The 11,878-nt window shown below is 34.1% G+C and overlaps 2 protein-coding genes across 7 annotated transcripts; one reads left to right on the forward strand and one right to left on the reverse strand.

Annotated features, from left to right (window-relative positions):
• The first annotated feature begins 1,978 nt into the window (after window positions 1–1,978).
• On the forward strand, window positions 1,979–6,079 carry LOC106776995 (2-phytyl-1,4-beta-naphthoquinone methyltransferase, chloroplastic). 2 transcript variants are annotated; one of them, XM_014664486.2, is made up of 8 exons: window positions 1,979–2,160; window positions 2,235–2,299; window positions 2,402–2,492; window positions 3,359–3,447; window positions 3,669–3,802; window positions 3,888–3,949; window positions 4,252–4,351; window positions 5,768–6,079. In XM_014664486.2, the coding sequence occupies exons 1-8, from the start codon at window positions 2,056–2,058 to the stop codon at window positions 5,866–5,868; spliced, it is 747 nt and encodes a 248-aa protein (XP_014519972.1). In that variant the 5' UTR covers window positions 1,979–2,055; the 3' UTR covers window positions 5,869–6,079. The 2 variants fall into 2 exon arrangements, with proteins under 2 accessions (XP_014519972.1, XP_022643109.1); XM_022787388.1 differs by having other exon boundaries at window positions 2,041–2,063.
• Window positions 6,080–6,252: 173 nt separating this feature from the next.
• Window positions 6,253–11,557, reverse strand: LOC106778027 (cysteine-rich receptor-like protein kinase 2). 5 transcript variants are annotated; one of them, XM_014665910.2, is made up of 8 exons: window positions 11,316–11,557; window positions 8,734–9,546; window positions 8,486–8,599; window positions 7,934–8,073; window positions 7,647–7,857; window positions 7,283–7,517; window positions 7,003–7,153; window positions 6,253–6,871 (listed from the first exon to the last, which is right to left on the reverse strand). In XM_014665910.2, exons 2-8 carry the CDS (start codon window positions 9,491–9,493, stop codon window positions 6,536–6,538), a joined length of 1,947 nt encoding a protein of 648 aa, XP_014521396.1. In that variant the 5' UTR covers window positions 9,494–9,546; window positions 11,316–11,557; the 3' UTR covers window positions 6,253–6,535. The 5 variants fall into 5 exon arrangements, with proteins under 5 accessions (XP_014521396.1, XP_014521395.1, XP_014521393.1 ...); XM_014665909.2 differs by lacking the exon at window positions 11,316–11,557 and adding an exon at window positions 9,873–9,988; XM_014665907.2 differs by lacking the exon at window positions 11,316–11,557 and adding an exon at window positions 9,778–9,987 and having other exon boundaries at window positions 8,734–9,548.
• Window positions 11,558–11,878: the final 321 nt, after the last annotated feature.

Here is an 11,878-nt window from a genome sequence, read left to right on the forward strand (position 1 = left end):
TAATAAAACCGGCCCAATTGACAAAAGGCCCAATAGGAGCGAAGCCCAGAAGCTGGTTTCTGGAGGCTTCCTTGCCAGAAAGTGAATGGGACTGAGATGTCTTCTCAGTCACTCAGAAANGCGATGGAGGAAAAGGTGAGAACGCAGCTTCAGCGTTGAAGCTTCTGGAGAAACGCCCTCCTCGGTGGTCCGATGGGAGCAAGCGTCGCAAGAGAAAAGGAAAAGAGAGTTCACGCAGGAGCAGAGATTGATAAAGGTGAGAACTTTCTGAAAAGGAATGGGTTTTATTATTGTGTATTGTATATATTGAACAAGAGACCAGAACCCTCCTTATATAGGGTTCTGTTACAAGAAAACCTAAACTAATCTGTTAGAGATCCTAACAGAATCAACAGAAAACATTTAATGAAAAACCTAATTAAAGGAAAATGCTCTTAGGAGCATTAACTACGAATAACAGAAACCTTAATATCATTATTTATGAATTTATGAATAAATGAATAAATGAATAAACAATATATTTGTAACTTTTCACTTTTCATTTATGAATAAAAAATAAAAGTCGTAACATAAAAATGTGTACGATATTTAAATTAGTCATAATATAAGTAAATGATATTGATAATTTTTCACTTTCGATATAATTTATATTGGACTAAATATGTGATTTTTAGAGTTTAGCTCAGTCGGCTAAAACTCAATGGGTAAGCAAACTATGAATAGCAAAAGAAAATTTTGGACAACCTCAACTAATATGTTCCAAAATATATGTCCCAAGAAAATATTGTATTCGACAGAGATGAGCCAGCAAAGTAGATTGAATACCAGTATGAAGTGTAACACAGTCAATTGCATCCAAAACATAGATACAAGTCCAACAGAAAGTACAATACATAAATCCAAGTTGCAATAAACATTAAAATCATAGATTTCACACTCTTCCAAATTACATCACTCATTTCAAAATTTTGATATTTTTCTTCCTAAAGGTCTTCAAAGGTAACTCATCCTTTGATACTTCCGTAGTAATAGAACAATCTCTTTTTTCCAATAAGATTTAATATATATTTTGGTCCTTAAGTTTGGTAGGTGTGTTCAAAGTGATCCTACTTTTTATTAGATGTTCAGAATTGTCCCATATGTTGTAAAAATGGTTCAAATTGATCTTTTTTTGCTTACGACGTTAAAAGAGCTAAGAGTGTAATTATCCCTCTGACCAAAAGTGAATGAGTTGTTCAATTAGTGATTGCGTGACACGCTAAAGTCAATTGACTTGATGAAATGTTAAAAGTTAAAGTGATTGGATAAAAGGAAAGGGTTAGGGTTCCTGCAAAGCACCACCATAGGGGCACCATGGCGCATTAGCGCCACCACAGGTTCATATTCTCGCGCAGATATTTCTCTTCCATCTTCGTCTTTTATAGTATTTTAATATTATGTATGTGTTATTTTTTCATTTAAAATATGTTAGTACTATAATAAATAAAAAATAATCAATATAAATAATATTATATGTACCGTAGGGTCGAACGACGTATGATGTGCGCCCTGGATAACCATAGTATATGCGAAGGTATCGACAAGGCATGATGAAGACGGATTCAATAATCAACTTTCTCATATTAAGGATTAAAGTAAGTATTTAAAGGTAATGGACTGAGAATGAGCCAAAATTAAGGTTTGACTAATCTCAAACTCGTAAAAATTATAAATAAAAATTAAAGGTAAAAGATAAATAATTACACTTACAGTGTATTTAATATTTGGTCTTTGCTAACTTAAACATTGGAACCATAAACATTATATATCAATAATCAATATCAAAATATTATAAAAAAAATTTATGTCAAAAGTATTTTTTCCATAAGGTCGCATTGTCACCTGAATTATATTACTATAAGAAAAACCAAAAACAAAAGATAGCTTAAACATCGTGAAAGGCAAATTTTGGGCCATGGGTCGGCCCACAAAGCCTGGTATGCTGTTGTGTAATCGCAACTGTTACAAATGTGCGTACATGAAATATTTCGGATGTGAATTCGAATTTGGAAGTACATGGCAACGTTAGTTCCTTCTTCTTCCTTTTTCCGACCAACGTTGATTCGATGCACCAACGAGCGCCGGGCGCTGTTTAATCGCATTGCTCCTGTCTATGATAACGTGCGCCACTATTCTTTTTTTCTTCTGTTAGTTATTTTATAACTTACGCCGTTTTTCTGTGTGTTTTTGATCAGCTGAATGACTTGCTGAGCCTTGGGCAACACCGGATTTGGAAGCGAATGGCAGTGTCGTGGACTGGGTATTCCTCTTTTTTCGTTTTTAGCTTTCGCATTTTCTTCAAAATATTGTAACCGTTGTATTTTCATTTCTTAATTGGGCGTTTGTATGAATTTGGACACAGTGCGAAATTGGGAGATCGTGTGTTGGATGTGTGCTGCGGAAGTGGGGATTTGTCATTTCTCTTGTCCGACAAAGTAGGCTGTGATGGCAAGGTGTTTGATTTTAGTTTCTCATATTTCAGTTGCTTTCCTACGAATAGCAAGGCCCCTTTGAACTCCTAAGAGAGAGGAAAAGCATGAAAAAAGAAAGAAAATTCTTTTCTGTATAAAATCATAAACTAAAAGTTAAAATAAAAATTTGGAAAAGATATATGGAAGATTGCTTATAGTTGCAGAGGTTTTCTTTTTTATGTATATTTTATTTTATACACACTTCTAAATTAACAATTTTTGTCTCCCAAGTTCCCATTGTGTGCTAATTGGTTTATATCATTATATGTTTTCAACATGCGATTGTAGTTTCTTAGACACGTCAATAAACTAAACTTTTAACAAATCCCAAATTTCCATTGATAGAGGAACTAAAATCACATCTTTACAGTAGGGGAGAGAGACTTAAAGTGTATTTAAGCTTTAAATTTATTGTTAATGTACTTTGAATGAGTGAAGAGGGACTTTACTGTTTCATCTTATTCTTTACTTTCATCTAATTAAGTATTATTATGTATGATAAACTTATTGACTTTCTTAATATCTATATTAAGAATTGTCCATCTCTAGCATGATTTCTCATTGCCAATAGGACATTGGACATAAATTAAATTCATGTATTACTATCATTATTATTATTCCTAAATATTTCTTTTAATTAATCCGGAATTATTCTAATTCTATCTTTTAAGCTTTAAGGTAATCATTATAGACATGATTGCATCTGTTATGAATGACAATATATGAATGAAGGACATTTAAAAAAACTTACATTGTAAGTAAAAGTATATTTTAATCAATTCTTCTTATTGTTATAGCATTTGAATTTTGTAGTGAAATTAGGGTACATCGAATGTTTTGTGGTGCAGGTCATTGGTCTTGATTTCTCGAAGGATCAGTTATCGATTGCTTCATCCCGGCAGCAATTGCTTTCAAATAAGAGCTTCACGAATATTGAGTGAGCATGGGTAAATTTTGCAGTATGCAGAGATTAATTATAACCTGGAGATTTTTTTTGATATAATTTTAAACTATTTTTCTATTTTTGAACCTTCAGAAGAACTTTTAGTGTAGAATAAAGATATTAGCAGTGTGTATAGTAGACTTCTTATTATGTTTGTGTTGTATATTAGTATCATTGATGCTGTGGGAAGGTAGTAATGGTTTGCTGCATCGTAGGTGGGTTGAAGGTGATGCCCTTGACTTGCCATTTATGGATGGTTGGTTTGATGCTATCACTATGGGCTATGGTCTTCGAAATGTGGTTGATAAACATAAGGCCATGCAGGAAATTTTCCGTGTCCTAAAAGCTGGTAGGTTTTATATCTCTATCCATTAACTTGATAATTGATGTTTATATGAAATTTGATACATTTTATGGTTTATTTTGCTTTCCAGGCTCTACAGTGTCTATACTGGACTTTAATAAAAGCAATGAGTCACTAACTTCTACATTTGCGGTATATCTCAGCCTCAGTTGTTGCTTTATATAGATATAATAATACGCACAATAATGCTCCTTCATTTTGGACTAGTATAGCTACCTTGTGATCTTTTCAGCAATGCTTTTGGGTGAGTTCATACAGGATAGGACTGATGAAAATCATCTTTGGTACTGCTAAGTTTAGAGAAAAAATTTCAGTCCACTTGTCTAAACAAATATTACCACATCTTATTCGTACACTTTTTTTATTAATTTGCTGTTGCCGTTTTCATTTCGTGTATGTACTGAAGATAAGCCCCACGTATTTACTTATGATAGGAATGGATGATTGACAATGTTGTTGTACCTGTTGCCTCTGGTTATGGTCTTTCAGAGGAATACAGATACCTTAAAAGTTCAATAAGAGAATTTTTAACAGGTTTGTTTTCAAGTGAATTTCTTCATCAGATCAGACTTTTTATAGGATTTTTACGTTGCTATGTCTCGCCCGTTTCTTCTGCGTCCTTGAGATATATTGAGAAACTTACTTTGTAAAGGATATATTCTCAGTGGCTATAGAATGACATAAATTTGGCTGTGACTTGGGTTTTTAATCGTATGACATGCCTTTGTTTCTGTGAATATTATATGGGTTGGGATCCATAATACTTATTGGATTGGGCGAATTCCTTAAAGCCTTAGATTCAATCCAGTCTAAGCAGCTATCAGGTGGTAGAAATGAGACAGGTCTGGCTATACTTTTCCTTAAAATTAGGCCTGGCATATTTCCTAAAATATAATATTTTTTATATTTTTAAGGCCTAACTTTTTCTAACAATGTGACTTTTTGAAAGCCTATCCAAAAGCCTATTTTATAGCTGGGCCTTTTTAAAGGTCAATAAGAAACTTTTAAATAGACTAATGGCGTAAGGCTTTGTGTAGAACAAGAGCTTAAGTCTATAGATATATATTTTCATAATGTTATAATTCAATATAATAATAATACTATTATATTATATTATTTGTATCTTCTTAAATAGGTTGGTTTATTAGTTCTAATGTAAGTGGATTTTCTAATGACCTAAAGTATTGACCTTTTCTTGCCAAATAAGCTTTCAAAAAGGCTCTGCCTAACTTATATAACGAATGGATGTAACCTGCGGTTGCCTAATGTGGGCAAAGTTCATATGCCCCAATAAATTACCTGGCTTATTCCCATTCCTATAGTAATTGTTATGGCCTGAATATCAGACTCACTTGACTTATTGGCCATCTGAAAAACCTCACTTAAGGATTGAAAAGGTTGATTTGATGGTAAAAGTGTAATGGAGGGAAGAATAGGTCATGGGTTAAAGTTTTCTTACTAACAAAAAAAAAAAAACATATTAACATAGGCATGCTAGGGATGCAATGCTGCCGCAAGAATTTACGATATTCTCATTAAATTTAGCTTCACTCTCTTACTCTCAAAATCGGGCACAAGTTTGGAGCCCCAATCGTGCTCGGTCTTTCGGAGGCTTCTGCAAACAGCTTCAGTTTTATTGACCTTCTCATTGAAAAGGTTACTTAGGTTATGGATGCTTGTTTAGTAAAATATGCGGATGAGTGGTGGGGTGCTTTAGTCATCAATTTTTGCGTACATTTAACATGTAATGTATATCTATCTTGGTTATTTTTTGCAGGTTTTCATTTGGTTGGGTACAATTATCATTCCTTGTTGATAATCATGCAGTTTGTAATTGTGTTTAATAATTGAAAATGATTAGCAATCAAATGAGACATATAAATTATGTTCATTGATGGTAGAACTATGATAAGATTTATTGCCTAATTTAAGAATCTTCCTGTGATGCAGGGAAGGAATTGGAGAAACTTGCCTTGCAAGTAGGATTTTCTGATGCCAGACATTACGAGATTGGTGGAGGCTTGATGGGGTGTTTGGTAGCTAAGCGTTAGATATGGAATTTATGGATTTTTTTAAACCTTACCACCCCTTGGGATGATTCTGTATTCAGATTGTAAAAGCATAAATTATGCTGTTAATCTATGTGTATTACTGTTGAATTAACAGTAGCTGAGCGCCTAGCGTTTTATTAATTTTATTTGCTGAGTTAAATGTTCCAAGTCACATTTTCATATGATCTTTTTCAAATGTTGGATTCTCTCATGATGGTACATTCCCTCTGGTCATCATGACGACGTTCCGTATATATGCTTGTGCTTTATTATTTTGTCTCACTGAATTGGACTCATTAAATATAAAAATATTTAAGCTTACAATCTTTGCTTTATTCTTTTTCCCATTGAAAACCATTGTTACGCAAATGAAATAAACAAGAGTTGTATCCAAAAGTAGTAGTATTTATGAGCTGTCACGTGAATCAAATTAATCTATAATTCTTATAATATGGAACTGTACAGTATGCATTGTTTGCTTCCCATAACCAAATTGGACATTTGGATTAAAATCTCCTCGTAAGTATGCATTCTAAATAGAAAAGCATCGGATGCTTGGTGAGCAGCAACCTTAAGCGTCATAGGTCTGAGGCAGAGTAAGTTATTTTGCCAATCACAAGCAATGCTGCAGACATGCAGTGTGTAGGGATTCTCTGCATTCTCGTGGTCACCTGGGATAGAAAGAGCTATGGGACATGGTAGCCATGGAATCAGCTGCATTAAGAGGATAAAATGGGTCAGCACTTGTGTCATGAAGTTCCATGGTACTCTCATCTAGGAAGGGTGGATTAGAAGGAGCAATTAGGTTCTCCTCCTTCTTTGTTAGCATATGTAATGTCTTTGACATGATTGGTCGTAACGAAGGGACCTCTTGGGTGCATAGAAGTCCTATGTGAACCACTCTTAAAATCTCATCCTTAACCTCGCTGTTGTGGTCTTCCTGTAACTCTATATTTGGATCAAATAATTGTTCAGCAGTCCCTGCCTGAAAATGCTTCCATGCCTGATCTTGCCAGAATATTTTTGGGTAAACGGAAGAACAAATTTGTTTCGTCAGTTATTTATTTTGTTAACCATAATCAACGTACAGAGGAGCAACAATTAGAAGAAACAACCAAAGAATCTGCTACTTACAACTGTAACTAAGCTGTCTGAATACTCTGATACTATGCTCCTGTTGTTCTGTCTACCAGTGACCATCTCTAGCAGCAACACTCCAAAACTATACACGTCTGCCTTTTCTGTCAACTGACCATGAGCTAGGTACTCAGGAGCCATATACCCCCTGCAGGGCCAAGAGTAAATGGTTATCTCAGATACAATATTGCTTCAGTTTTCTGCAACAGCACCTAGCTGTTTCCCTCGTACTATTATTTCTTCAAAACTAGGCAGTGATTTATGAAAAGATACTTACAAAGTTCCTGCAATAGCGGTACTTATGTGGCTCTTGTCCTCTTGAAAGGACCTGGCCAAACCAAAATCTGCAATTTTAGCACGAAACTTTGCATCCAATAGGATGTTGCTGGCTTTTATATCTCTGTGAATTATCTTTGTTTTAGAGTTCTCGTGCAGATAAACTAATCCTTCGGCTGTCCCGATGATAATTTCAAATCTCTTTTCCCAGTTCAATTCTTTGCCCTTGTTTTTATCTGTCATGTGTAAATTGACAAATATTAAATTCAGTTCAAGTTATGATAAATTTATAATCACTTTGTGATCAAAATGAAGTGAATAGGTGAAAAGGGTAGTCAAGCCCACTGAATGAGTTCCGTAATTACCAAAAATGAAGCGATCAAGACTTTTATTGGGTAGAAATTCATAAACGAGCAGGCTTTCAGGTCCTGAACAACTGCATCCTAACAGTCTGACCAGATTCTTGTGTTCCACACTACTAATTATGTTGACTTCGTTGTAGAAATCTGCTGCTCTATGTCTGTTGTTGAAATATAACCTCTTGATAGCAATCTCTCTTCCATCAGCTAGAACTCCCTGCAATAGCAAATTGTAAGAGTGCGTTGATTTGTACAATGGTGGATAGATATTTGTCTTCAGAGAAGAGAAGTACTTTATAAACTGTTCCAAATCCTCCTTGCCCTAACTTGTTATTTTCATGAAAAGATCCAGTAGCTTTGTCCAATGTAGAGTACTTGAAGTTCAAGCTTTTGTTCTGAAGAGATTTTGCTAACTTTTCTGCATCATTTGAACCTGGAAACCAGATTGAACATTGAAATCGGTAAATATCCTTCACATAATTGAGTGGTATCTCTTGATGTTTCATCAATTTGTTTATAGACAAGGTGAAGAATCTCTTCATAGATACAATAATTCATAAACAAAATTTATCTTTGAGAGAGAAGGACTATCTTATAAACACGCAGCTGAAACAACCAATATATGGCAGTCTAAGGGACAAGGTACTAAATTGTTCCTAAGCAAGGCTCAAGGTTTGAAATTTTGAATAAAGAAAATAATCACTGAGAAAACCTTAGCTCAGCTCGAACTGGTTTGGCTCAAAACGGCTTTTTAATCAAACCAAAAAATTACAGGTAAATGATTATAAAATTTTGGGCTTCTCATTCTCAGGCTAATATATATACTTAACAAATAAGACAATTACCTCTTCGTTTCTTCTGAATGTATCTTTGTTTCCATATATAAACTCCAATAGTTACTCCAACCACCGAAACAATCACTGAACTAACTACTGCAACCACTATTACTACCACGTTACCTGCACAAATAATCAAAATGAACTATACTCAAGATTCATCATTACTCCTTAAAAAATTTTCAATGCAGGATCCTGCATCCAAGCACAGATTGTTGGTCAATTATGAATTGTGAAGAAATAAACAATTTATTTACCTCTTGAACTCCCACTTCCCTGTACCTTGTTAAGAAAATCTGTGTCTGAGTACCTCATGAAGCAGCCTGTGTTGAGTACTCGCCCTTCTGACCAGGGCAAGCATCCCTGTAAGGAAATATATGCATTCTCAAGACATGCTTTGCAAGACCTTTGGTCCAAAGTCCTCCAACAATCAGCCAGAACATAAACAGATTGGTTAGTTGTTCCTGCGACAGCAACATTCCCTCTAGCATATCCTTTGTTGTTGGGTGCATCTTGAACTACTCTTAAAACTGCTTGCTTTGCCGCTGCTTGAAAACTTGAATTCTTCTTGGTCGTGTTCCCACATACAGCTTTGTCTCCTGGTCCTGTATACTCATTAAAGAAACTATAATTCTCAGCCCTCATGAAGCATCCATCAAGGAAAATGCGACCAGAATTATAAGGGTAGCACTGAGGAAGAACAGTGCGTGCCTCAGCATAGCACAATACACAGTCAAGCAACGAAAGATCCCCATAACACTGGGCCAGGCCATAGTTAGTATCAGGTCCTGTCCCTACAACTGCTGTGCCAAAGCCAGTTTTCCTCATCTCATCACTGATCTTCTCCATAGTTGCAACAAAATTGGGAACAAATATAGTAGAATTATGCTCTCGTACATGGCCACATGTTACTAGGATTGTCTTGGCCCTTGGTTCTGCTATAACAGTCTTTGATAGCAGTAGTAACTTGATCAGAACAAGGTGGCATAAAGAGATGAGAGAGACTACTTTCTTCATTTTTAGAACGATCCGATCAAAATAGATTTCTCCGGTGAGCTATTCACTACAAACTGTGAAAAAAAAGGGGAGGGTTTAGAATATCTGTGTAGCTATGTCTGATAAAAAAAGTCATTCCATGTTCTAACTTTACAATTTCTTTTAGTAAATCAGAAACAAGCATGAAGTTTGTCTAACAGGCGCAACCGATTGTTAATGCTTAAGCTAAAATGATCACAACGTGTTTCAACAACTATATAACAATTTCATGTCACATGATCTGAGGTTGAATTCCAAAAACTTATCTTTTCCTGAGAAGAAAGGCAAGTTGAAGAGCCAGAGGGGTTTGGAAGAAAAAAATCGTAAAGTAATCGAAGAGGGTAGAATCTGAAGTTCGTACTTCCCTTTTCTGTGCATCCTCGAATTCTCAAAGAATGAAAGAAAGTACTGCTACTTTGGCAGCAATCATCATTAGAAAGGTAGATTTTGGTTCTTTTTCCATGTTTATCACAGATATGTAAAAAAAAAAAAAAACTAAAGTTTTAAACTTGCTCTCACTTACATGACGCATGAATGATGCTGATGTATATGGACCAACAATTTGAAAAATGAGGAGCAGAATAGAAGCCACTCCACCCCAAGACCCCACTTTTAATTAATAGTAATAATTTATTAACAATCGTTTTTTAATCAACTTTTAAAAAATGCAGCTAAATAAAATAAAATAAAATTGTTAAGACAGTTGGTGGAGGTGGTCTGAAACAGACAGAGTATGAGATTGAAGGTGATGAAAATAGGAAAAGAATATGACAAAACTTATGAAAATAGGTGTTTATGTGTTTTTTAAGACGAATTTTTTTTTTTCAAATTTCATAGATTTGAAGGAGAATTTCATTAATGAATCGCGTAAAATTGATTTTTAAAGAAATGGTTAGAAAAGAAAAGTGAGAAGAGAATAAAGATAATCTTATCTAACTTTCTCCACAATAATATATATATATATATATATATATATATATATATATAAATTTAAAACTGATACCTTTAACTTTCTCCATAATTATATCTTAAACTCAACCAATATGATTCTAATAAATTAGGAAACACTAAATTATGTTTGTTCAGTTTGATCTTGATATCCTAATTTGACTTATGAAAAAAAATGTATAAAAAGTAATTATATAGATTTTGAGTACTAAAATAACGAGTAGACAATTATTTATTTAATTGCTTATGATGTTATTATCATTAAAAAAATATCAATGGGTTATATATGAAAAAAATTATCAAATTTCTTGTAGGTTTTACTAAGAATAGAAAAAAAAAGAACTAACATTTATCTCTGTATGGGCCTCCTTTCCATGTTGTCTGTTTATGAAAATAAAAACTTCTACTTTTTGTTCAAAGTCACTAGAAAATAAGAAAAAAGTGAAGAAAAAAAGATAAATACAATAAAAAATATACTTACTTATTAAAAATAACTTAAATAAATATAATTTTATTATTATTTTAAAAACAAATGGATTAGCACTAAAGAAAAAAAAGGGGGTATTAATTGGAACAAAAACCTTCCCCCACAACAAAACCTAACCCATTTATTATCACCAGAGAACGGACCCCACACGTGTCAACAACCATTCATGTCATCCCACACGAACCAAACCAGTGATCAACAACACAGTCTGAGGAAAACCAAAAACAAAAAAGAAAAAGCAAGAATGAACGAAAAATAACTCTGGTTGTTCTTGTCGCTTAGTTTGTTTTACAAGGAGCCGAAGCAAGTGTTGTTAAACATAAAAATACGAAAGGTTGGAACAGAATTTCAGAGGAAATTGTTACTTACCTATGATTCGGTCGGTCTGCATAGAAGAAGAAGAAGAAGAAGCAGCAGCACTGGAAAATGGGAAGTGAAATTGAAGTTGGTGGTGTGAGAGAATTGGAGGATTTAACGAAGAGACAGGTCAACGAAGGTTGAGACAAAAAGTGAGAAATGTAAGTTTGAAAATTGGAAGTGTTTTGGTATGCAGAGAGAGAAAACTGAATCGGTGGAAATAAAACAGAGTATGACAACGATGCGAGTAGTGTATGCAAGAAAACCAATAGTGTAATCAAATGTAGCTGCGAGGTAACATCGTACCTTTGAATCGTTCTACACTTTTGGAAGTCGTCAAAATACGCTCAATTTACCATCTTGCCCTGTTCATTTAAAAAAGGTTTAATACATTATTTAGTTCTTTCTTACGTGGCTTTGGTTCAAAATAGTATCACTTTTAAAAAAGTTCACTAAAATCCCATATTTTATTAAAAATGGTTCAATATTGTCCTTTTGGCAAACAGTGTTAAAATCTTAACGGTGCAGAATGAACTGTTAAATTAAAAGCTTACATGACTTGTAAAGTAATTTAC

The sequence above is a fragment of the Vigna radiata genome, chromosome 11 (assembly GCF_000741045.1).
Source record: "Vigna radiata var. radiata cultivar VC1973A chromosome 11, Vradiata_ver6, whole genome shotgun sequence".
Classification (NCBI taxonomy): domain Eukaryota; kingdom Viridiplantae; phylum Streptophyta; class Magnoliopsida; order Fabales; family Fabaceae; genus Vigna; species Vigna radiata.